This window comes from Parasteatoda tepidariorum, chromosome 6 (assembly GCF_982258835.1).
Source record: "Parasteatoda tepidariorum strain Cologne lab strain chromosome 6, Ptep-v5.0, whole genome shotgun sequence".
Lineage (NCBI taxonomy): Eukaryota > Metazoa > Arthropoda > Arachnida > Araneae > Theridiidae > Parasteatoda > Parasteatoda tepidariorum.
The window spans coordinates 65,222,359-65,246,251 of NC_141760.1; the positions used below are offsets into that span (position 1 = coordinate 65,222,359).

The 23,893-nt window shown below is 27.1% G+C and overlaps 1 protein-coding gene across 1 annotated transcript in view; it reads left to right on the forward strand.

Moving 5' to 3' along the window:
* Positions 1-576: 576 nt before the first annotated feature.
* The window catches only part of LOC107439542 (acetylcholine receptor subunit alpha-like 1), a 131,287-nt gene continuing 107,970 nt past the window's right edge, over positions 577-23,893 (forward strand). Inside the window, exon 1 of the mRNA XM_043050920.3 lies at positions 577-1,120. Coding sequence (XP_042906854.1) covers positions 920-1,120 — 201 coding nt within the window. The 5' untranslated portion in view covers positions 577-919. The remainder of the gene's footprint in view (positions 1,121-23,893) is intronic.

A 23,893-nucleotide genomic window follows, 5' to 3' on the forward strand; every position in this document is an offset into this window, starting at 1 on the left:
AAACAAAAGAAATTTAGGGCAATATATATATATATATATACATAACGTAGAATTATCCGTTATATATATATATATATATATATATATATATATATTTTCTTGTCATTAAAGTTCCTGTTAATCATCTAAAAAATCCCCATTTAAACAATTTATGACATCAGAACACTTGACAGAAGAATGTGTTTATTATTTTGCTGTATATAGCATTCTTTATTACCTCAAATAATCATTTATGCCTAAAATAAGAAATAAAGCAAAAAAACGTGTTTTGTAAATATGTATGACAAAAAATGCACTTTTTCCAGCATAAAATGTGAAAAGAAAAGTATAAAAGGTTCAACGTAATGACTAATTTACAAAAAGAATATGTGTTTCACTTCTCAGAGCACGCGAACATTTCGAATTACCTCAATCATAGGCAATCAAAATAACGACCGTAATAACGAATTAATTACTTATGAATGGGAATCTTGTTCAAAGTTATAATAATGATGGAAACTAAGAACCAAAAGAAAATGCCGTCTTTTCTCCGTTAGAGGGCGCGTCCTTTGGAAGGACACTCTGGCGCGCTTTACTGGGAAATCTATCCCTTCTTCCCATGGTGAAAAGCTGCGTAGTGAAAACAGTTTTATGCACGTGTTTATGTTGAATTCTTAAAAATTTCTTAAAATTTACTGCCGAATGCAGGAAAAGCAGTAAGTTTTTTAAGTTCTAAAAGAGGAATTCGATTACGATTCTTTTCCGAGTTCGATATGCTATATTCCAAAGCTGCAGACGATAGTTTTCCCCGGAAGAAAAGAAATTGCCGAACAATGTTTACTTTTTCGAACCGTGAATTTGCATAGAGTGACATTATTGGACGTAATATTTATCGTCTTAAATTCATTGCAGCATCGAATGAAATTCGCACCCGAAACAAATGGTTCGATCGATTTTCTCCAGGCGTTTGTTTTCGTTTACAGTTTTATTGCTCTTATGCCCGATCCACGCAAATGATGATACTAAGAGACTCTATGATGATCTCATTAATGGTTATAATTCCCTCATACGACCTGTTGGCAATAACTCAGACAGGTTAACAGTTAAAATGGGTCTCCGGCTTTCACAGCTTATTGACGTAGTAAGTTCTCTTTTTTATATCTTAATGTTTTGCTGCGTAACAGGTGGTTTCATATATTTATTGATTTTTTATTGCTCCTATTTATAATTAAATCTTGTTCCATCTAACTCATAATTAATGAGTATTTGAATAATATCAAGTAATGTAAAAATATATTATTTGCTGAATAATGTAAACATCAAAACAAATATAAAGTAAACATCCTGAAATTTTATATTCTATTAAAAACATAATATATATATATATATATATATATATATATATATATATATATATATATATATATATATATATATATATATATATATATTATATATATATATATATATATATATATATATTATATATATATATATATATATATATATATATATATATATATATATATATATATATATATATATATATATATATATATATATATATATATATATATATATATATATATATATATATATATATATATATATATATTGTGAATTAAAAGATTGCATGCACAATAAGTTGCAAAGTCTGTATATTAATCAACCATAACTAAAATTGATAAAAATAGACTGAATTATGTGTAATCTTAATACCATCTTTCCTTAAACTTCCAAAAGGAGGAAATTTCCTTTATTTTAGATAACTAGGCTATATAGCAACTGACTTTTGAACTAAGAAAAAAATAATCTAAGGTCTCGTTCTGAAAATATTAAAACCGTCTGAAAATTAGAACTGTCAAATTGAAATGATTTATTATTCCAAGAACTAATCTATGGAAGAGTAAAAAAAAAGCAACAAATACTTTTATTCATTAACATTCACGAATAAAGTAGCGATTTTGTTTCAACTGAAAATTTTAGAAACGACAAAGATTTAATTATCGTAAATAAAAATAGTTAGAAAATGGATTTAAATTAACAACTGAAATCATCAACTCAAAACATGATATGAAAAACTCATTTGTTATAAAACGTTTACTTGTAAATCATCAATAAATGCTATTAAGAGTTTAATAAACATTTTAAGTTGAAAAATATAAAAAGTTCATTTTTTTGCAACCATAATTTTTATTTACTTCATATCATATTACTTCATATTTATTTTCTAATTACTACATGGATGTTGTTATTTATAAATTACGTACTGTATATTTAAAAAGAGAAGTAAATTTTGCTCTCAATATTAAAATTCAGCTCGTAAGTTTTTAATAAAAAAAAATTGTTTTCACGACATGTGCCTTCATCACGATTCAAATTAAAGTGTTCGGGATATGCTTGTTATTTTCTAATTATCATACAGCCAGAAAAAGTGTATCAACATTTTACATATGTAATAAACTTTCTTTTAGTGTTATATTTACGACACTTCAACAAATTCGAAGGTATTGCGTTTGAAGTAAAATTAAAATTCAAAGTAAAGCATCCCAATAAGTATGCTGTATGCTCTACATTGTTAAAAAAAGTGTGTTAAAAAAAAGAATTTGGTAAAATTTATCGTGTTTTTGGTTCTATGGAAAAACCAAGCAGCTCCGTAATTTTTACCGAAGAGCTTTGGAAATGATTTTGGTAAAATTAGCGAAAGAAAATTGGTTTTAAAATATGCGATAAGGTTTGGTAAGTGTGGAAAAATTTGATAATTTTACATGAAACTTGTTAAGTGTGGAAATATTTGCACGGCATCATACAATTTATTCGGCTGAATTAACTTTTCTGTTTTGTATTTTAAATTAAGTAACTAATAAGAGCTATAATTTTGGAAACCAGTTTTTCCAGTAAACGTTACCATATAAACGGTAGAATTATCCAAATACCGTTTATATTTGTTTCATTAAACAGAATTGCTGTTTATAAAGATTGTGATTATATCCATACTAGAAAGGATTTAGAAAAGTCCATTAGAACATTTCCTTCACTTGTTTATAAAATATCGGCTGCGATAACTTTCGATTTCTTATTTTACCGAAGGCGGACAATATTTAAAATAACGAAAACATTAGCTTAATTCTCTTTGACTATTTTAATGTAGACATGCAAATTAAGTTCTGTTTGTTTACTATTTCACGCGACATTTTTAAACAGAGTATGGAAGAAAAATTTGAACAAAGTGATATAGAATTTGTATTTAAATGAAGAATATCTACACTGAGAAAAAAGAGTAAGATCAAAACTATCATAATATGGTAAAATCTACTATGTTTCGATCTCTGTGGGAACACCAAAAAGCTTGCTTTAATTTTACGAAGGATTTTGGTGTTGAGTTTGGTTACGATAAAATATGGTTTTATAATCTGAGAGAAAAATTTAGATAATGTGGAATTTTTTTTAATTATGATACCTTTGAGCTTAGCATTTGTTCCGTTAAATTTACTTTTCAGTTCCATAAATGTGTGGGAAGAATTGATTGTAATTTTGAAACCCAGAATCTCCTGTAAATCATTGCTATATGAACTGAAATTTACCAAATGAATGGCTTTAATGATTGATGATTTTGATAAATGGTTTTCGTTGCCAGAATATTTTTTTTACAGGAAATACCCTTACCATGCATTATGGTAATGTTACTAGAATTTTCTTTCTTAGGGCAACACTTTTGTTGATAAACATACTAATATATTATTTCGTATCATATATATTTAACAAAACAATTTAATTTAAATTTACGTTCAAAGAAAGTTTAAATTTGAAGAAAACGAAATGTTTTGCAATTGAATAATTTTATTTATTTCCTCAAACATTTCAAAATACCTATTTATCCATTCAAATCAATCGTTTTTAGAATAATACTTGTTAAACGAAATAGACTCATACGTGCACATTTCTTGTAAATAAATTATCACTTTCACAATTTCTGATGATTTATTTTCGAATATTTAAAATATTAAATTGCTCCATTGCTCCATTTTATCAAGAAAAAGTTAAGTGCCTCAAAAATGCTTCCTCACCTGCAAAAGTTTATTCTAATATAATATTCATTTTTATATATTGAATTACTTGTACTTTTAATGAATATTTAATTATACATAAATGAAGGGCTTTTAGCATACTTAATTGCATGCACGAGTAGCTAAGCAAAACTGTTAAGAAAGTTCAAAAAGTTTATGAAGAACATTTCGCTGAAAATAAAAGAGTTCTCTTCGGCAAGAGAAAAAAAAAAGAACTCAGAGAGAGCTTAGATGTAACTGTAGCCATGTATATATGCATCCCTCGTAAGTCTAACAATCTCATGGGAAATATTATTTTTCCAAAAATAAAACTAGAGAAAAGCTTAGGAAATTTTTAATAATTTATTTTATTACTGGATGAAATCAATTATCAATCTATTTATAAATGTTATAAATCGAAGTTTAAGAAATTCATTTTTATTCACAGTGATCATAAGTAAATTAGAATTTTGAAAATGTAATTCTTAAAAATAATTTTAATTCAGATTTCAGAAGACTTTTTTTCCGTTATATATATATATATATATATATATATATATATATATATATATATATATATATATATATATATATATATATATATATATATATATATATATATATATATATATATATATATATATATATATATATATATATATATATATATATATATATATATATATATATATATATATATATATATATATTCTTCTCTTTAAAAAAATTTTTTTACGTGTTTTCTTTGTATTTTTGACTTATTTTATGGGTTTTATATATTTGAAGCTTTCTTAAGATTTCTGAAAGTTTCACTCATATTTTGCTAATACTTTTCTTTTTTGGCAACGCACCTAAACTTATCAACTTTATAATTATAAAATTATTTAAAACATAAAACCTACTTCAATATATGTTTAAATTAAATAAAAAATTATTTATTTTTTACTTTTATTCCACATTAACATTCTTCAGATTTATGAAACATGATAAAGGTTTTGTTTCATAACTTTAAATACTGTTTTGAAAGCAATTTAAATTACAAGGATAAAACGTGTTTTTCAACTTGTAAAATGATCAATCAAGTGACAAACATATTTAATTGTTTGATTTATTTTACCATAAGCAAGCACTTTAATATTTTTATCTAAAGCCCCTATTAGAATTAAATGTTGTAGTTCAAAAATACACACGTAATTATTATTTGAAAAGCAATCAACTATCATTAATTGAATCACTTATTGTAAACATTGATTATATTTATTCAGTTACTCAAAATGTCCGATTTAATTATCTGTCTACATTATATAAACTTCATTGTTTACATGGACATAAATTGTCGAACAACGAAAATGTCAAACGATACAAATATTTCGCTCAATATATCATCATATCTAATTATATGTTTACAATTTATGATTTGTTGTTTATTTGCATATACTATAACATGCAAAAGCTGAAGCATTTGCATAATCCATTATCAATGTTAAATATATTATAGCCATTTGCACAATCTCTTAGTAATTGGTTTTGATAATGGAATATTGCTAGGATTGCTGAAATCAGAAGGTTATCGTAAATAAATTGGTGAAAATCTCAGTTTATTGAAAGAGTAGTTATTACTAAACGCAAGTTCATTTTATTCATCTTTTTGGTATTTCCGATAAGTTTTGAATGGTTTAGTTAGCTATAGTTAATTGTTCTTGCAAATTTTGTACATTATTTAAGTTGATTTTGTCATTCACATTGTATTTCCGATAAATTTTGTATGGTCTGAAGTACATTGTAAAAAAATCCATAATTAAATTAAAGTGAAAAATACCGACTCTCAAGTTGTAGGTTCTTTTTACAGGAGCCGGTTTTACTAGAGCAGGTTTCGAAACTAAAAACAATCTCATATACCGTAATTTTTACAGTAATAGTTAACATAAAATCACGGCATGATTATTTTTATAACCTATTTTATAATATTATTTTCATAATATCCCTTTTATAATTTACACGGAGAAAACAAATTGTAGTAAAATTACCACGCTGTATATTAGTGACATTTCTTGTATAAAAAAAAAAGTTGGTTAGAAAACAAAATTTACGGTATTTAAACCATTCATTTGGTAATTTTCCTTACATATTGCAAAACGATTAACCGGGAATTCTAAATCCGGGTTTTCAAAATTTTAGTTCTAATTTCAACACATATAGTAAAGAAACACAAAAATGAAAAGTAAATCTAATCAATTAAATGATTTCTATGCTATATGCTTAAAGGTTTCAAGATAAAGTTATCAAACTTTAGCACATTTACCAAATTTTAACACTTATCATAAAACCATATTTTACTGTTAATTTTACCAAAATCTATACCAAAGTACTTCGATGTAAAATTAATGAATTTTTAGTATTCCTATAGAACCAGAAATACTGTAAATGTTTACTTAATCTGGTAGTTTTGACCATACTTTTTATCTCAGCATACTGTCTTTGCTATAAAAATCATGCATGTTTTTCTTAATCATAACAAAGCATTTAGAACACTCCAAATTCAAATAAATATTCCGTCGAATTACTATAGATTGAAAATTGGTAAATTTTATCTTCAGTCAATTTCAATTTTTGTCATCGAAAACAAGGATTCAATGCTTATGTAAAAATATTAGGCAATAATACAGTAAAAATTGAATTTTCTGTAAAATATACATTAAGTAATATTCAATTGGATAAATATTTATGTTTCGCTTTCTTTTAAAAAAATATCATGTATTTATAGCGTAACTATTTCCTTATGCTTAAGCATAGAAAACTTAAATCTATTCATCCTATAATTAATTTAGAGTTTTACAATGCAATTATACATATTTGATTGAGATATATATTACGAGTAATTACTTTAAGTACTGCTTACAGAATTTAAATTCAAGCCGTTAAGCAATTTTATCTGTTCTGATAAATGTTGCTTACTTTTTAGTTTTCTTGCGATCATCGATATTGCGCAACAAAAGTTACGAGCGGATTATTTTACTTTTAAGAATTCAAATGACTTTTGAATATCTTATATTTTGTTTCATTTACTTTCTTTTTGCTCATCTTTCATTTGCTACATAAAAACAATACGAAGCAAAAAATGAAGTGTTCGAATTCTTCTCAGAAACGTGGAATAAAGAAAATACCAAGTTCTTGCATTTTCATATTTACTTTCTTTCAAAACATGCAAAATAATTCCATAAATTCAACTTTATTTATTTGCTTGAAGGATCTATCTGAATACAAAACTAAATAAAATGCTAAGTAAAGAAATTGAAACAGTCTAGAGATTTGAATAAATAAATGACTTTAGAAAGTATAATATTTTTTTTATAATTTATTTTGTTTTTAAGTAAAGAAATGCATGCTAAAGAATTAAGTAAGAAATGCTAAATTCTTCTCGGGAAGTTTCATTCTTATAATGAAAAGATTTATTATGATGAAATTGAAAACAAGCAATCAATATATAATATTTACTCTTATTCTTTAAACGCGTAAAAAGAAAAAGAATGATCAAAACTACCAAAAAATTGTAGCGCTGTTCTGAAGTTTAAGTTAAATCTGAACTGTGATCTGTGTAACCCAATAAAAAAGTTTATACATGAAAAATAAATAAATAAATCTTGAAATCAATTGGATGTGACGCAACATTATTTGTTTGTTGAGTTATTAATTATTTATTTTTAAAAGAATTTCTGAGTTAAGAGGAAATACTACTTATTTTTTTAAATGAGATGTATTGCAAAAAACATAGTTTTTTCCTATTTTATAATTTAAGTACAGATATTGTTTTTTTAATAATAAATAATATAAATTACATTCTAATTTTTTTCTTTACTGTCTGTGCATCTTGCAATTTTCCTTAGATTGACATAAAAATTATTACCTCAGAATCAAAATCTCAGTGTGGGTTTAGATTTTATTTGTAAACACTTTTACGGTCGGCATAGCTACATCAGTTTTTTCGCAATTTTCATGACAAAATATTATTGTACCTTTAATTTAAAAAAACTGTTGAAAAGAATCATAAAAATTTTATCCTCGAAATTGAAAGAACGGTGTTCGTATAAACGAATTATTTTGCGCGAAGAGTTTGTGAATTTTATATAAGAAAATGAGATCTTCTTCATAAAAATTGCCTGCATCGATTTCGGAAGAAACGATAAAGGTCAAAAGTAAAATGTCAAGGTAGATATGAAAAGTAGAATTTCTTACCGAATGTGCGTGATTAAATAATTTAAAATGCCTCTTTCCCCTGGCACATCTCAAATTTTAAAGGGGTAGAGACGGAGTGGAAAATTCTAAATATCATTTTACTCGTCTCTATTTAATTTTCACTATCCAATTGATTGTAGATACTTACTCTTGGCAATATCTTTCGCATATATAAAATACAAAATTGACACTCAATCAGAATTTGAGAAATATAGTGCACCGTACTTTAGATTCTTTATTGATTTTTTGGATAAAATGGAATCAATACAATTCTGAGAACTGCATCTTTTGAAAAATAGTTTAAAATTAGACTTTTCACGCATTTTAGAATTTTGAAGAAAAAAAATTGAGCAATTTACGCTGAGGCAATTTTTTATCATTATTCAAATCAATCTTTTTTTTCAGTTTAAGCGACTCGAATGATATTAAATTTCCAAGCGTTTAGACTTTTGAATAATAATATGTATGTTTTTGCGTATTTAACAATAAAATAATTTTTTTTATCATCTTTCAAAAAATTTTTTTTTAAAAATTTAATCAGAAATAAATTTTGAGAAGACAGACAAACGTACAGTATGAAAATGCCCATTTAAAATAACTCGCATAAGTATATTACATTACATTTAGAAAAAAAATCCATTTAAGTTACAAAAGTTATTTCTTGTTACCAAATTAAGCAATTTATTTTTTAATTTTTTTTGGGCATTTAAACAACCTAATCAGCGAGAAATTGTTAAGAATAAATAAACGTCAAGATATGACTAAAATATCATTAAATAAAATTCTTTAAAAGCTACTTTAAAATCGCAAATGGTAAAATTTTATTGAAACCATATGCATGCTTCGCATTTAATCAGTTTTATCAGTACGATAAGCGACAGGAAATGGTAAAAAACAAAGATTACTTAATCCGACAGAGGTTAAGCCATACCACACTGGGCCAGCATTCAAGGTTTTGTGGCCAAAATTAGTATTTCGATAAAATTTGTTTCAAAATTTGGAGGTTTTTATGTGCAGGTAATTTGAATACATAGTTAAAATTTTAAAATAGTACACTAAAAATACCAACAAAAACAAACAAAATGGCAGCTGAAATACGGGAGAAAAATGAAAAAAAATTTATACACTGCGTTTAAATATAGCAATGAAAATATAACAATTTTCGTAATTTTATATTAAAAATGAAAAGCAAATTATATTTCCGAAGTAAAATCACAAAATAACGTGAATTAACTACAAAATAACGCGAAAATATGAAGAAAAAAAAACATAATTTTTGTTTTTCGGTATATTTAGTGCACCTTTACAATATGGGCAAAACGGGGCAGGTTTTTTCAAAAGAAGAAACGTTAAAGAAGACAATAAAAAAAAGTTTAGCTAATTACCTCGTGGAACTTTTTGGAGATAAGTTTCAAAAGTGATTCCAACATTTTAAAATGTCAAATGATAGGATATAAACTATAAGTTTGTCAAGGAGTATTAACTAGTCCAACAAATTGAAAAATTGTACCATAATTTCAGAATAATTGCTCTGATAAAAATGCAACAGTAAGGTGAAATTATTATATATATTTCTGAAACATAAATTTAAAAGTTACATTTAAAAATTTTTTTTAAGCATATTTTTCACTACATTGTACTCTTGTTGGTCCAAAAAGTAAATTATAATGTTTGGAATGATTATGCATACTTAATTGGAGCGATATTAAAACTGCCTACACATATTTTAGTTGGTCTTCTGGTCCACAGTGCATACGAAATAAATAAATATGCAGTTAAAAGTTAAAATGACAGAAGATTAAGAAAAATAATGCAATTATTAGCGTCATTGCATTTTTCAATGCGTCATTAGCAATTTTTCAATGATGAAGAAACTCACTCAAAAATTAGATCAATGCATGAAATATGTAGTTTCATCTAGTGAACTCTCTGGAACTATCCTGTGTTTAGGAAATAAGACTTAAGACTCTAATAACTAAAGAAAACATTTATTTAAGTTAAACAAAACATTCCACATGCCCAGCGTGCTCTCGCTCGATACAGCTAGCTGTTGAAGGAAAATACATGGACGCCACAAAATACATTTATAAATGATATTAGTTGAAAAAAATCAAACCTTCAACTTTCTGTCCAGCGATGCTTTGCAAGGAATAAATAGTGGAGTTCATGGTTCCTGACAGAGCCCTGCTGTACTTCGAAGGATGTCCGAGTTCTTATTTAGTTTGTCCTATTAATGACAGTCCAGGTTGGCATAACATTTTGAATATTCCCTATTTTTAAAAGTACTGAATTGGTTATTTGAGATTCGAGAAAGGGATTTTGTTGTTCAAAGAAAAGCCAATTTGGAATTTGTGTTCTATGAAAATTTTAGATGTTTGGAAGCTAATATTCGGAAATTTTTATTTTTTGAATTTCTTTTATCTCCTATCATTTTATCTTTTAACTGTATGTTTATTATTTTTGTTTGATGAACCTCTGTTGGGATAAATTTTCTCTGTTTTTACCATTCCGTCTGTTATCCTACTTCTGAAAGTGTACCAAAGTAGTAACGAAGAGCATATAAATTTTTCAATAAAATTCTACCGTTCGTGATTTTACTGTGTTGTTTTCAATTAAATTTTATTTCATCACTAAGTCATTAACTTAATTTAAAATTCAAGATATGGTGAGAGAAGAGTCATTTTTAATGTGTTACTGCTTCGTTAAATAGAAAAAATCTATGGATAAGTTAACATTTTATGTTAATTCTATGAAATGGTAAGGTGTTTTTATATGATTAGAATTTTATTCCAAAACATTTTCACTTTATCCTAATTTTGCACTGTGCCATGCTTTTTTTCGTGTAAATGTTTTGTAAAATTAAAATCTATACACTAGATCCCATTCAAAACTGTACTTTCATTATTTAAATTTAAAACTCTTACATAATTTATTTACAGTTGCATATAATACAGTTGTTTGTGTAAGTCTTTTTATCATATTAATTTGTTTAGATATTAATTCAATAGCAAGCTGGAAGTTATAATTTAGTAAGCAACAAATGAATAAAATCATGATAGGGTGACCCGGGGTAATTCACGATCACTCTGTTTCTGGGGTAAATAATGATCACTTAAGTTATATTTAAAAAAAAATTTTTTTTTAAATTTGAGACATGGACAAGAATGCTTGTACACTTTACTAAAGTATAACTACATTTACTTAATAATAGCTTTTTGTTTTATCTAACAAAATAAGTATCTTTTAAACTGCTTTCTGTATTTTCAATTTCAAATATGGGTTTCAAAATGTGCACATTTCTGCAAAGATCCCCCTCTTTCTCTTAATAATAAATATTTTGAGTCACTTTATATTTTGTTGATATAGAAATAGTGTAAGCTTTTGTTTAATTGCTTCACATCTACTGTAAACATTATAATTGTTTATAGAAAACTGTATCAAATGTTGCCCCTTACAGATGGGGTAATTATTGATCACTGGGGTAATTCCAGATCACTGTCATTTCTCCTTATAAATAGTATATAGCTAATAAATAGCTAATTGTCTTTTATTAAATAACAGTTCATATTTATTAACTGGAACAACTATCAAATATATTTTAACTCTCATCACAAAATTTAATTTTTAATGGTATACAAGACTGTATTCTGATTTGCACCATTTCTGGTTTGTCATACCTTGCTTCTATCTTAATTTTATGTGTGTACATTGTTAGAAACATTTTTAAGTTTATGAATCAGCTTAGTATAAATATGGTGAGAAATTATTAGCCTAAAAAGGATATACTAAGCTTCTAGAAAGCAAAATTAGTGAATTTCTTTTAATGATTGAAAATGAAAATTTCAATGTGAGAGCTGCTGCCAGAGCTGTTGAGTTGACATACCTTACTTTACTTTACACTTTCACTTAATGAAGCTAAAAAATCCAGCAAAATTAACCCATGTGGGAACTCTCTTATATTTCAGCAGAACAGGAGAATGAGTTTGCTGATTGCCTAAAATGTATGGCATGATGCAAAGATTTTTGGAAAATTTAAAGTGTTAATCTTTCTTCTTGCTTTTAAATAAATAGTTTTATTAGCTGCTTAAACATATCTTTTTGGTTTATTTGTTTGAATTTGATGTCTTATTTGTTAATTACCATTATATAATTATTTTTAAACAGCCCCTTTACAATAAAAACTGGTGATCAGTAATTACCCCAGAAGTGATCTGGAATTACTCCAGAAATGATCAAGACCAGGGGAAATTTCTGATCACTAAAAATTTAAAATCTTTTAAATTCTAATTAGATTTCCAAATAAAAGAAGGAGACATAGGACTCATCTCATATAGCCTCAAACTTCCAGTAAATATTAAAATTCTATCTTGAATAGTTTTTTCACAAAATAGATGTTTGCATTTTTTGATCAGGAATCACCCCAGGTCACCCTACTTATTTTTCTTGTATATTGTTTGCTTTTTAATATATTAGTTTATTCATTAATAAATGTAGGACAGCATGATAGCTTCTACCCCATTTCAGTCATAAATTAGCAATATTTATGAGACATAAAAGAAAAATAGATGAAAGTATTCAATTAATTTTAAATTGCAGCTCTTAGCAATTGTTCAATACTACATGGCAGTATGATGACAAAAGTGAAAATCTGCGTTTATGACTTACAAATATTATACTCCACTATAATAGTGGATCAATAACACCCCAATAACACGAGAAGGGTCGAAAAACGGATAGATAAATCACACCCCTGCCTGAAGCGGGATTCGAACCCGGGATCTTCTCTCTAGAAAACCAATTCTTTTGCCCACCATATGCACCGGTCGGATTATTTCGTCAATTTATTTTTGATCGTGTAGTCCTCATTCTCGTTTCTTCATTCTAGTTAACAATTACCCACAATGCATTGCTATGAGGTTCGAAGTTGAGGTAACACTTTTGTCAATTACCCACAATGCATTGCTATGAGGTTCAAAGTTGATGTAACACTTTTGTCATCAATTTTTGAGAGTTGACGTTTAATCAAAAATCATATGATTTCATAAAAAAATGATTCTCAAAATTAGCGAAATACAGAGCAGTTTTATTTCTGAGAATATATATGTACAATATTTCACATTTGTTTTTCATTGTCCTTAATAAATTATATAATTAAGAGAGAATAAAATGTTTTTATAAACATTAAAAATAGATTTTTTACCATCTTCTTTTTTTTCTTTTTCACTTGGTTTAGAAAAATTATATGTAACTAATGTTTGGTGAAATTGGATTTTAATAGAACTGGGATTTTAATAGAAATTAAGAAACCATATTTCAGTTAATTAAATTAGATTTTTCTGTTTTAAGTAAAAAAGTGTAGTTAAATATGAGATGAGTATCATGTAATTTACAGTTTTTCTTATACAAAATTAAATTTTACTAAAAAATTATTTTTCTCTTTTCTTAATTAAAGCTAATTTTTTTCTACATTTGAAATAGCTCAGTTTACTTAATAATTAAATAAAATTAGAAACAATGCCATAATGAAAATATAGTTACTTGCAAACAACTAAAAAACAACCTTATTTAATAAGGAAATTCAAATTTGCATTTAACACGCTTTTAATTGACCTTCAGTGTTAATTATTTAAGTAATATATTAACTTAGCTTACATAATTAAATTACAGTAAAATGTCTTGTTTTTTGCAGGAACATATACTCAATTTTTACGTTCCTTGAAAGATGGCAATTTTGTATTCAGAATGAGTATTCCCATTTATATAAAAAGTCATACTTAAGGGATTAACTAATGAAATGGATTATGTTTGGCAAAATATTCTTAGTTTCGAATATTTTCAATTCCCAAGCAAAGTATAAAAAGGACTTTTTCATCGTTTAAATAATTATGTAACATTGAAAATAACATTAATCAAAATCATTGTACAAGTTCGCGAGTAATGTTGTTTCACGTAACCAACTTTGGCATTTCTTATATAAAAAATTCATTATGGTTTACTTTACGATAATTAATTTAATTTCCTAATGAACCTTTACGTTATGTATTTATTTATTATTTTTATTTTGATAATACTGAAAACAATGACGGAGTTGTTTTCTTTTTTTTTTTCTCGATTAGTTTTTTTATTTTCTAAAATTTGATCCAAATTGAAACCTATATTAAGTTTTTAAATCAATAAATGCTTTATTGAGGTATTATTTTTCTTTCATAGAATTAATTCATTTTGTTTCATAGTTATTGATGCATTATTTTTATTTTATAGTTTGTTTCAAGAAGATGTGATTTTGAAATACCTTATGTTATTTACTTTAAAAATTTGGAAAAAAAATATTGCTGTTAAATAAAACCTTGACAACACTTTGCAACTTTTAGTATAACGAATACAGCTGTATGGTATTACTTACATGAAATGTAGTCTAAATTAATGACAACAGGCAGCTATGATCATTTCTTTCTCATTAATTAATACTGATTTTCTGAAATGCTTAGATCTGGTTTAAAAATCACCTCTCCGTTACGGAGTGGTACAGGGGTTAGTGCTCTGTCTTGCTTAGAAGTTTCTTCGAATTCTACTCTTTGAGAGGGTTGATTGATTCATTCCAAGAGAGCAAGGGTTCGAAATTTCTCCATTTTTTTACTTTCTTACCATTATAACAATAATGGAAGCGTGCTTGTCAGTACTGTTAACTGTAATTTTTCAGGAATATTTTATAGTTTAGTTTCATACCCAGAAAAATTTGCATTCTATCATTCAAACATTATGAAATATGTTTGTTGGGGAGCGAAGATCCTTTGCACATTTTGATATGTAGATAACATTAAAAATTCGACATAATTAACATGTTTCAGATCATTACTTTCATCTTGAGTTTAGGAAGAATTTCAGCATGATTTTGGGAATTAGGAATTGTATTTATTTGTATCTAAGCATTATACGCACAAAAAACGGAATTTTAATGATTTCAAACTGTTTAAACGCATTGCAATTCCGTTAATTACATCAAACTATGCAATATAATTATTGCTATGATTTATTTCAGGTATATACTTAATTACAGACAGTTGGGAGCTAAGAAATCTTAAAATTAGTTTTGACCAATATCGAAGAAGGAACGGGCGGTTTAATTTTTTTTTGTTTGTATGATGGCTGCTGCTTTAATTTATTTTTATTTGTTTATTTTGATTTATTATGCTTTTATTACTTTATTATTTTTATACATTTACTTTTACTCAATTATTTACTTACGTTTTTTTTTAAAATTTAAATTCATTTATTTAATTATTTGCAACTAGACAGGGTAACTTCTTAGACTTTTTGCACTTTTGTTTCATTAAGTCAAATTAAAAGTAATTATATTAAATCTATATGTATAAAAATGAATGTCTCTCTGTGTGTGGGTATGTCCTTTATAGACTCCTAAACCAACCGACCGAAAGCTATGAAACTTGGCATATTGATAGTTCAAAGCACGAAGAAGATCACTGTCGACATTTGAACGTTCTACGACGAACCATCCTAATGGGATCAGCGAAAAACGAAATAAAAGTTTCTGATTAAATTTCTGATATCTAGCCTTTGTTTTAAATTCAAGGATTCAATTTTTCCTATATTTATAGATAAAATCAGTGATATAAGCTGGCTTATAGCACTTTTTGATCAAAAAATAGTTTATGGCACGAATTTAAATATTTAATTATTTTATATTCGCTATGTCAGAAAAATTCAATGAGCATTTCGTGGTAACACGCGTTATTCACGTCACCGAAATTATACTTTTGTTAGAGGTATATTAATTTATACTGATACAAGGCACTTTTATATTAATTCTTTTAAACATGTTTCTAAAACATTACTTATTGAAAATCAGCAATAATGGATTAGAAAAAAAATATTTAGGTATTCAAAAGCAAACTTAATTGAAAAGTGATACTAATTCTTTTACAGGGTTTCCACGGTCCTTAAAAGTCCTTAAAAACTGCTTAATTTTTATTTTGGAAAATAAGGGCCCTTATAACTACTTAATTTTGGTAGAAGGTTCCTAAAAGTCCTTAATTTTTTAGCTTTGGTATAGCTCATAAACAATTTTTCAGTACAATTTTTAAAACAAAAAAAAAATCGTTCTTTTATCGCCTTAGAATATGCATTGAGGGTAGAGCATTTTCGAGAGACAAGAAGGAATGTGTGTGAGGGGGCACAGCAAGGGGAAGAAGGCATGATCTTTCACTAATATATCGGTTCTTTAATTAGCATATTTTGCCTTGTGTTTAGAATGGCACTCTTTGAGGAGAGTGAAGCATTCTACAGAAAGAATAAGAATAGAGTGTGGACGAAGAGGACACTGCACATGGATGAGATAGTGATTTGGGGGGGGGGGCAATTTTAAAGTACCTAAGTAGAAGACCCACACTAGCCTTCAAAATTAATGTAATTTAAGAAATTCAGTTCTACTGGTAACTCATATGCTTATAGAAACAAAGTAAAACCGTAAGAAAATGAGTGTAAAAATTTTTTTGAACTAGAATCCTTAACGAAAACTATTTCCGAAAATCTTGAAGAATTAAATAAAATATAATATTTCGCTGTGTAATAAGTAACTGTAAATTTATCGGAAGCAGTAACATTGAAATTCATGAATATACTAAAAAGTAACAGATCTGTAATAATTAGGGTTTGAAAAATCTCAGCCCACCTACGTTTTTCAACAAAAACCTGAGGACTATTGGTTTTTTGATGCAAACCTGAATCTTAATGAAATCATTAAAAATGAAATGAGGATTAGTTTCATACGTGTCGTTAACTCTTAACAATCTGAAAATATATTTTCTTAAAAAAGACCTGTTAATTAATACAATTATATCAGTGCTTACATTATAAGAAAGTTGTCTTTAATTATTTTTTTTTATTCATTGACTTTTTTTTAAAGAAAGTTGGTGGTATATGTATATTCGATGATAAACAATCATACTATTTTTAAAGTCCTTAAATTTTCAAAAAAAACCTTATTTTTTTTTAAAGTCCTTAAGAGAGCTAATTTTTTTCTTTGTTAAAAGAGATGGGAACCCTGTTTTAGAAGAAACATAAAAAAAACGATGCCATTGAGGCTTAATTACGCCAATGATGCTTAATTAGTAAAGGTAATGTATGCATATTGAAATAAAAGAAATAAACAATACTAGGAGGCTTCGCCCCCTGCTCGCTGGCGCTCACCAACCCCCGGAACTGCTTTCACAGTTCATTTCGGATTGCTTCGCAATCCAATGCTCGCTTTGCTCGCTCATTGGATACGTTCTTATCGTCTAGTTTTTGTATACTTTTTTGAATACTGAAGTTCCGAAAACTTTTTACTGTAGAAAATTCTAAACCTGTACATTTCAATATTAATTTGAAATTGCAAACAGTTCACATATTTTCCTTAATCACACTATTCTAAATTTCAGTTGTTGAGAAAAATAACTGTTGTAAGTTTTGTTTTAAAGTCTTTCCCACCAGAGGGCTAAAGCCATGTGTTGTAAAACAATATGAAATAGTAGTCTGCCACTGAACGCCGGATGTAAAGCATCGGCTTTGATGAAGACAATTTTGTATTTTTAATTCTCTGAAGGGCGCCACCTTAATAATATGGAATTTGCAAAATAAATGTATATATTTTTTATTGTTGATGAAACCCATCATTTTGTGTTTTCATCAGTGTTCAGAAGCAGAACAACTATAAGTTTTCTATTTTATCACAAAAATATAAAATGTATGAAAAACGAAGAAAAGAGTAAGAAAATGAGTATATATAGTCATAGAAAAATTTAAAATTATAATATAGTATTTGTCAGTTAAAATAAAACTTCTTGCTTAAGTCATTGCTAACAATTCAAATTTCTCCGAGGCAATTCTAAAGTATAAGTTAAAGTAGTATTGTTAAGTTGAAACACAATATTTTTAGTTTTGATGTCAACAATGCAATTCAATTTTTCACAAAAACGATTGTTTCCATTGTTAAGTTCAATGTCAACAATTCAAATTTTTCTGAGGCAACTCTGAACCTCTAAATATTATTTTTTTTTATGTACAAATTTCTAAATGTCAGTATTCAACCACAAAGCAACTTAAAGTTCTCAAATTTAGCATGAAGTTGTAAAATGTTATGAAAGAGGGTCATAGCAATAATGAAAGTAGAAGTAAAGTTAGTACTGTAAAATTAAAACAAAATTTTTATCAATGAGCCAAGTTCTTCAAGAAGCAGTTGTAGAAGTAGGTTGTTTATTTAAAACTTTTTATAGAATTTCGTTAAGAACACAATTGTTAATTTGGGCATTTGGCGATACAACACTTTTAGAATTGAAGGATTTGTTACGTCAAGCTCTCAGGTATCATAATTTTGATCTAGTTGCGTTTCTATGTCATTTGGATTTATGTTGCTAAGTTAACTTTCACAAAATTCTATGGCTGGCAACAGCATTTTTATTTTTTAAGTTGTTTATTTTTATTTCTTTTAGAATTCGTTATTTTTTTAGCGAAATGTTTTTTAACCTAACAGAATTCTTTGCCGACTGTTTTCTCTATAAATGAAGAAAATAAAGTAAATATTTAAGTGTTGTGGAAATAATCTTATTTAGTTGTACAAAGTACTTCAGCCAAAATTTGGGAGCCACGTAAGAGAATTATATATGTTAGATCAGAAACACATCATTAAAAGGCAGAATGCTTTGGTGTTTTCAAAACAAAGCAAACGTTGCCACCGGCGGAAAAGAAATACAGCCAAAATTTGGGAGCCACGTAAGAGAATTATATATAATAGATATTAGAAAGCAAACGTAATGAAGTAAAGTTATTATTTGTCGAGAAGAACCATAAGAAATCATCATACTATCATTGATAACAATAATGCTTAATTAATGCTGGTAATATGTATTAATTGAAATAAAAACAGTAACTTCTGAATAAAAAATCTAAAATAAGGAGAAAAAAATACTTATTTAGTGTTTTGGGTAAACGTGAAAAAATTATTTTCATTGATAATGTTTTAATTAATATTGATAATAATTATATTGACGATTAATTCAATTAATATTGATAATGTGTGTTAATTGAAATAAAATAAAATAAGCGATGGACTAAAAAGCCAAGCTCATGGAGGAGAGATTAATGGGAAAATGGCTTACGAAAACCGTAAAAAATCGGCATTCACAGATGACGCTTTATTCATATGTATCACTGACGGCAATATGTACTACTGGTACTATGGTTATTTACGAATTGTTTTCTTATAAGAATTCTAAAATGGATTTTCTGCAGCTTCAGAAAATATTTTTTCCAGTGGTAGCTAAGATAATGTATTAATATTTTAATGAATTTGAATTAAAAGAAGCTTTTTCCACCACTACTTATAAATATTTTAACAGTAAATAAAAGATCAGATAGAGAATGGTCATGCTCTAAATTCTTTTTCGAGAAAAAAAATTCTGCTTTTGTTGGCTGCCACTGACAAATATGTATAAACTCAAAAGTTGAAGGGATGTGTAATAAGTACCAAATATACTAATATTGGTATAAAATATTACATTGATATATTTAGTGATTATTGAAACTGCACCAATACAAAGCAGTCTTAAAACCGATACTTTAGAATTAAGTATTTTACTTACCCTCGAAAGGAATATGTACTCCAGAATATCACTTAATAGTGGTAAATTTTAACTATAATGAATTGGCTGCGAGCAATGGCATAATGCCAAGTGATGCTGAATACATTTTACCTTTGTTCCAATGGTATGAATTACAAACAACGAACTTTGCTTACTTGAATAACGTAAAAGCATCAAAGATTACAACATGCAATATAAAATTAAAATACTTATTTTAGCTATATTAACAGAAAAACTCAGTGAAAAAAAAAGGTAAGTGACATTTTCAGAAACGAAAAAAGAGGTTGTATCCGAAATATTTTATTACCAATTTATTAAAAGGTAGGACTAACAATCTTTCGCCTTATTTGATTAGATGCCACTGCTGCCTGATTAGAAATAAAAATCATGCAAGAATACTAACAACTAATATCGATTAGTTATGTTAAGATCAGTTCCGTTAACATCACCTATGTTATATTAAACATACCCATATTGACGCAACCACTTTATGTTATATTTTTTATTTGTTAATTCCATTCCCTTTCGTCAAGCTTTTGAATTGTGTCGGTATATGCCTTTCAATTTTGACGATGATTGCGTTATGTTTCTCGGTACAGATTTATTGATTCTTTTTCTTTATTCAAACCATGCGAAGAACCGGGTATTCTGCTAGTATTCTGCATAATTTAATATTCTATAACATTTATGATTCAAAATTTTCTATTTACTTTATTATTTTTATAATTAAAATTTCCCGTTTAATATTCATTGAGCTAAAATACTTTTTAAACTCTGATTATATTTTGATCTTATAATTTCTTGCTCGTATTTATTTTTAAAAATTTCCTTTTTCACTTGGTGACAGTGTTTAAACATCTTAATTCTGAAAACGATTTATATTGTTAATTATTGATCTAAAAAAGCTTTTTTCCAAAACTGTTGTTAAAGTTTGATTTTATATTTTTCAATATAGACAGAGTTTTAAATTTTTTGATTAATTTAACTATTTAAAGATATAAACTATTGAAATATTTAAGGAATTGATGAAGGAAACAAGGAAAAGAATGAAGTAAAAGAGCAAATGGGTTTTTCAGTGAAATGACGTACAAGTGTGTGTGTTGAGAAACTTTATGTGATAGTAAATCAATATATATATATATATATATATATATACAGAGAGAGAACGATAGATATAGACATAGATAGATAGATATACTAGTATTTATTTATAACAAGGAAGAAGAAAACTATTTTACATTTATAAGTATTTTACTATTTTAATTAAATTCTGACATGAGAAATTACTCTGATTGCTCCAAGTATTTCACGAAGCACAAAGCAAATTTTTCATTACCAACCTCAAATAAAGACCGCACACGTAATATTACAACTCGATAAAGATCATGGCAGCCCATCTAACTCAATAACACCGCGGCGTTACAGCGGCCCCTTAATTTCATAAAGAACAGTTTATGGCTTGGCGCAACATTGTTTAGGAGGCTATCATAAGCAGCAGCTTTCTCCTAAAGCATTGTATTATGCCTCCAATAATCTGGTAAAATGGCGCACAATGCCTGCTTTATCTCATACTTGAAATGGCTATTGTGTGTTTTTAAAATGCCTTAAGAGGCCGAAACATAACGCAGTTGCAACGATAAGAGTCGAAATGCGATTTCTTCAGCTCTTTTTTTTCTTTTCCTCCGCTTTCTTCCCTTTTAGATAAAGATTTTTCTTATTGTTCTCCTCTGTTTTAAAGACAAAGCAATTCGGTAAATATTTGCATTTCTAATGCGGTGTTAGATATTAGGGTGATATGATGCTGTTTAAGAGCTTCAATGTTTCTCATTATTTCGATTCTAGCTTTCACGAAAATGGAAGAGCCGTAATTATGTTCCCCATTTAGGATGATTGTTCAACATTATTGCTTTTTTTTTCTTTCAGGATTGTCGAGAATTATAGAAAGTGTGCGACTCTTGAGATTGAATTCGTAGAAAATTACACCGTTTGATCAAACGCACCATTACCCTTATTTGTTCTTTTAAGTGAACAATTCAAGTTTTTTTTAAACAAATAGGCTAATTTTTTGTATTTTTTTCAGAAGCACTATTGGAATATTCTAACGTTTTGTCTTGAGCATTACGCATTGGCTAAAAAATCTTAGCACCGAAAAAAATTTAGTCAAAGCAACCAAAATATGGTGAAATTTACCGAGTTTTTGACTCTATGGGAAGGCGGGAGAACTTTATAATTTTTACCAAATCGCTTTGATAATGATTTTGGCAAAATTATTAATAAAATATATTTTTAAAATAAATGATAAAATTTGGTAAATGTCGTAAAAATTGATAATTTTATTATGATATTCTAAAGGATGGTTTAAAAGCCATATATTCGGTTTAATGTATTTTTCTGTTTTGTATTTCTTACTAATTGTGTGGTAATAAGAACTACAATTTTGAAATCCAGAATTTCCAGTTAACTGTTACCATATGAATGGGAAAATTACCAAATGAATGGTTTAAATGCCGTACATTTGGGTTTTTTTGATCAGAAGTGTCAATAGCAAACAGTACGATAGTTTTATCCGAATTTTTTTCACCCTGTGTGAATACATGAAAATAATTTTATTCATATTCATAAAAATAGTGTGCAAAGTTAAATTTTCTAAATGTACAAACAACGTGGGATCCCGATAAATTTTTAGAATTCGTTAAATATTAGGACTACGTTTTGGATAAGAATAGCAGTTAAGAATAAGTAATAATAAGGATTTTATTTCAACATTATTTTTTTCACTTCTAATTTATAAATAAAGTAATGCTATAACTATTTGCAGTTCTGATGCGCTTTTAAATTAAATGAGAAAAATATGTGTTTCTAATTAGTTCAGTTCTTGTTTTCATTAAAAAAAAATAGAAGAATTGTAATTACTTTTCTCAATTAGCAATATTGTCCAACATTATACACTAGAAGGAAATTGAAAATTTATATTATCATTAAATATAAGAATAAAATAGAAAATTTTTACAGATTAAAAATGCATGTAATTAATTTGAATGCAAACAATATCCTTTGTTTTCTAAAATAATTGCATTCCAAATGAGCATTTAGTTGCATTTTTATATTGGACATAAACCGTATGATGAACTAATAGGTTTATACGGTAGTAATATTTTCAAACAAAATAATCTTTTTAAAACATTAAAAATAGTTTTAAAAAAACGTAAATAAATAAAAAAAACAGAAAGGAACAGCAATGTCGCCAAACATTTTTGCACTAAGATAAAAAAAAAAGAAATGTGCTTTAATAATGAATACTTCTACATAATCATTACTTTATGTTTCAATTTTTTTCCGTATATATTTACTTATAAGAGGGTTTTAAAAGTATAGATTTGGATTTTAGAGCGAATGAAAGAGGATAATCGCAGTTTATATTTTCTAAGGAAAAGAAGAACGCGTAAAAAATTTAACGTAACGATGTAAAGGAAACGACTGTAATTCCGAAAAGAGATAATTGACTTTTCCATGAAATGCATCAAGCACTCCTTTAGCAAACAATTCTGCACAGTCAAGCGCAGCATATTAGGAAACCAAGTTTAAAGTTTTTGACTTAACAATTTCCGCATCGATTTTCTTATATTGCAATAACAAGGAGAAACAGAAGGTAGAAAATTTCTCTCTTCCTCACTCCTTTAGTCACGCGGTTTTATTCTGGGGACAAGAATTAACCTACAGTCCTCGATCTTTATATATTCCACCTCTATAAGCACATTCTGCTTTATTTAATTCACTTTATTAGTTAAAGATCTAAAAGAAAACAACAAAAGATTGAAGTAAAAGTTATGGGTGGGTGGTGACCAAAAAGTGCATGGGAAGTTCCATGTGTAGAAAAGAAGTGAAAGGTGCTTTTTAGAACGTCTTGGATGATTTGACAAGGGGCAACCTCCCGGGACGGATTCTCACAAAATAACATTTTCTTCGTCAGAAGATTAGTGTGTGGTGAGAAAAGCGAGA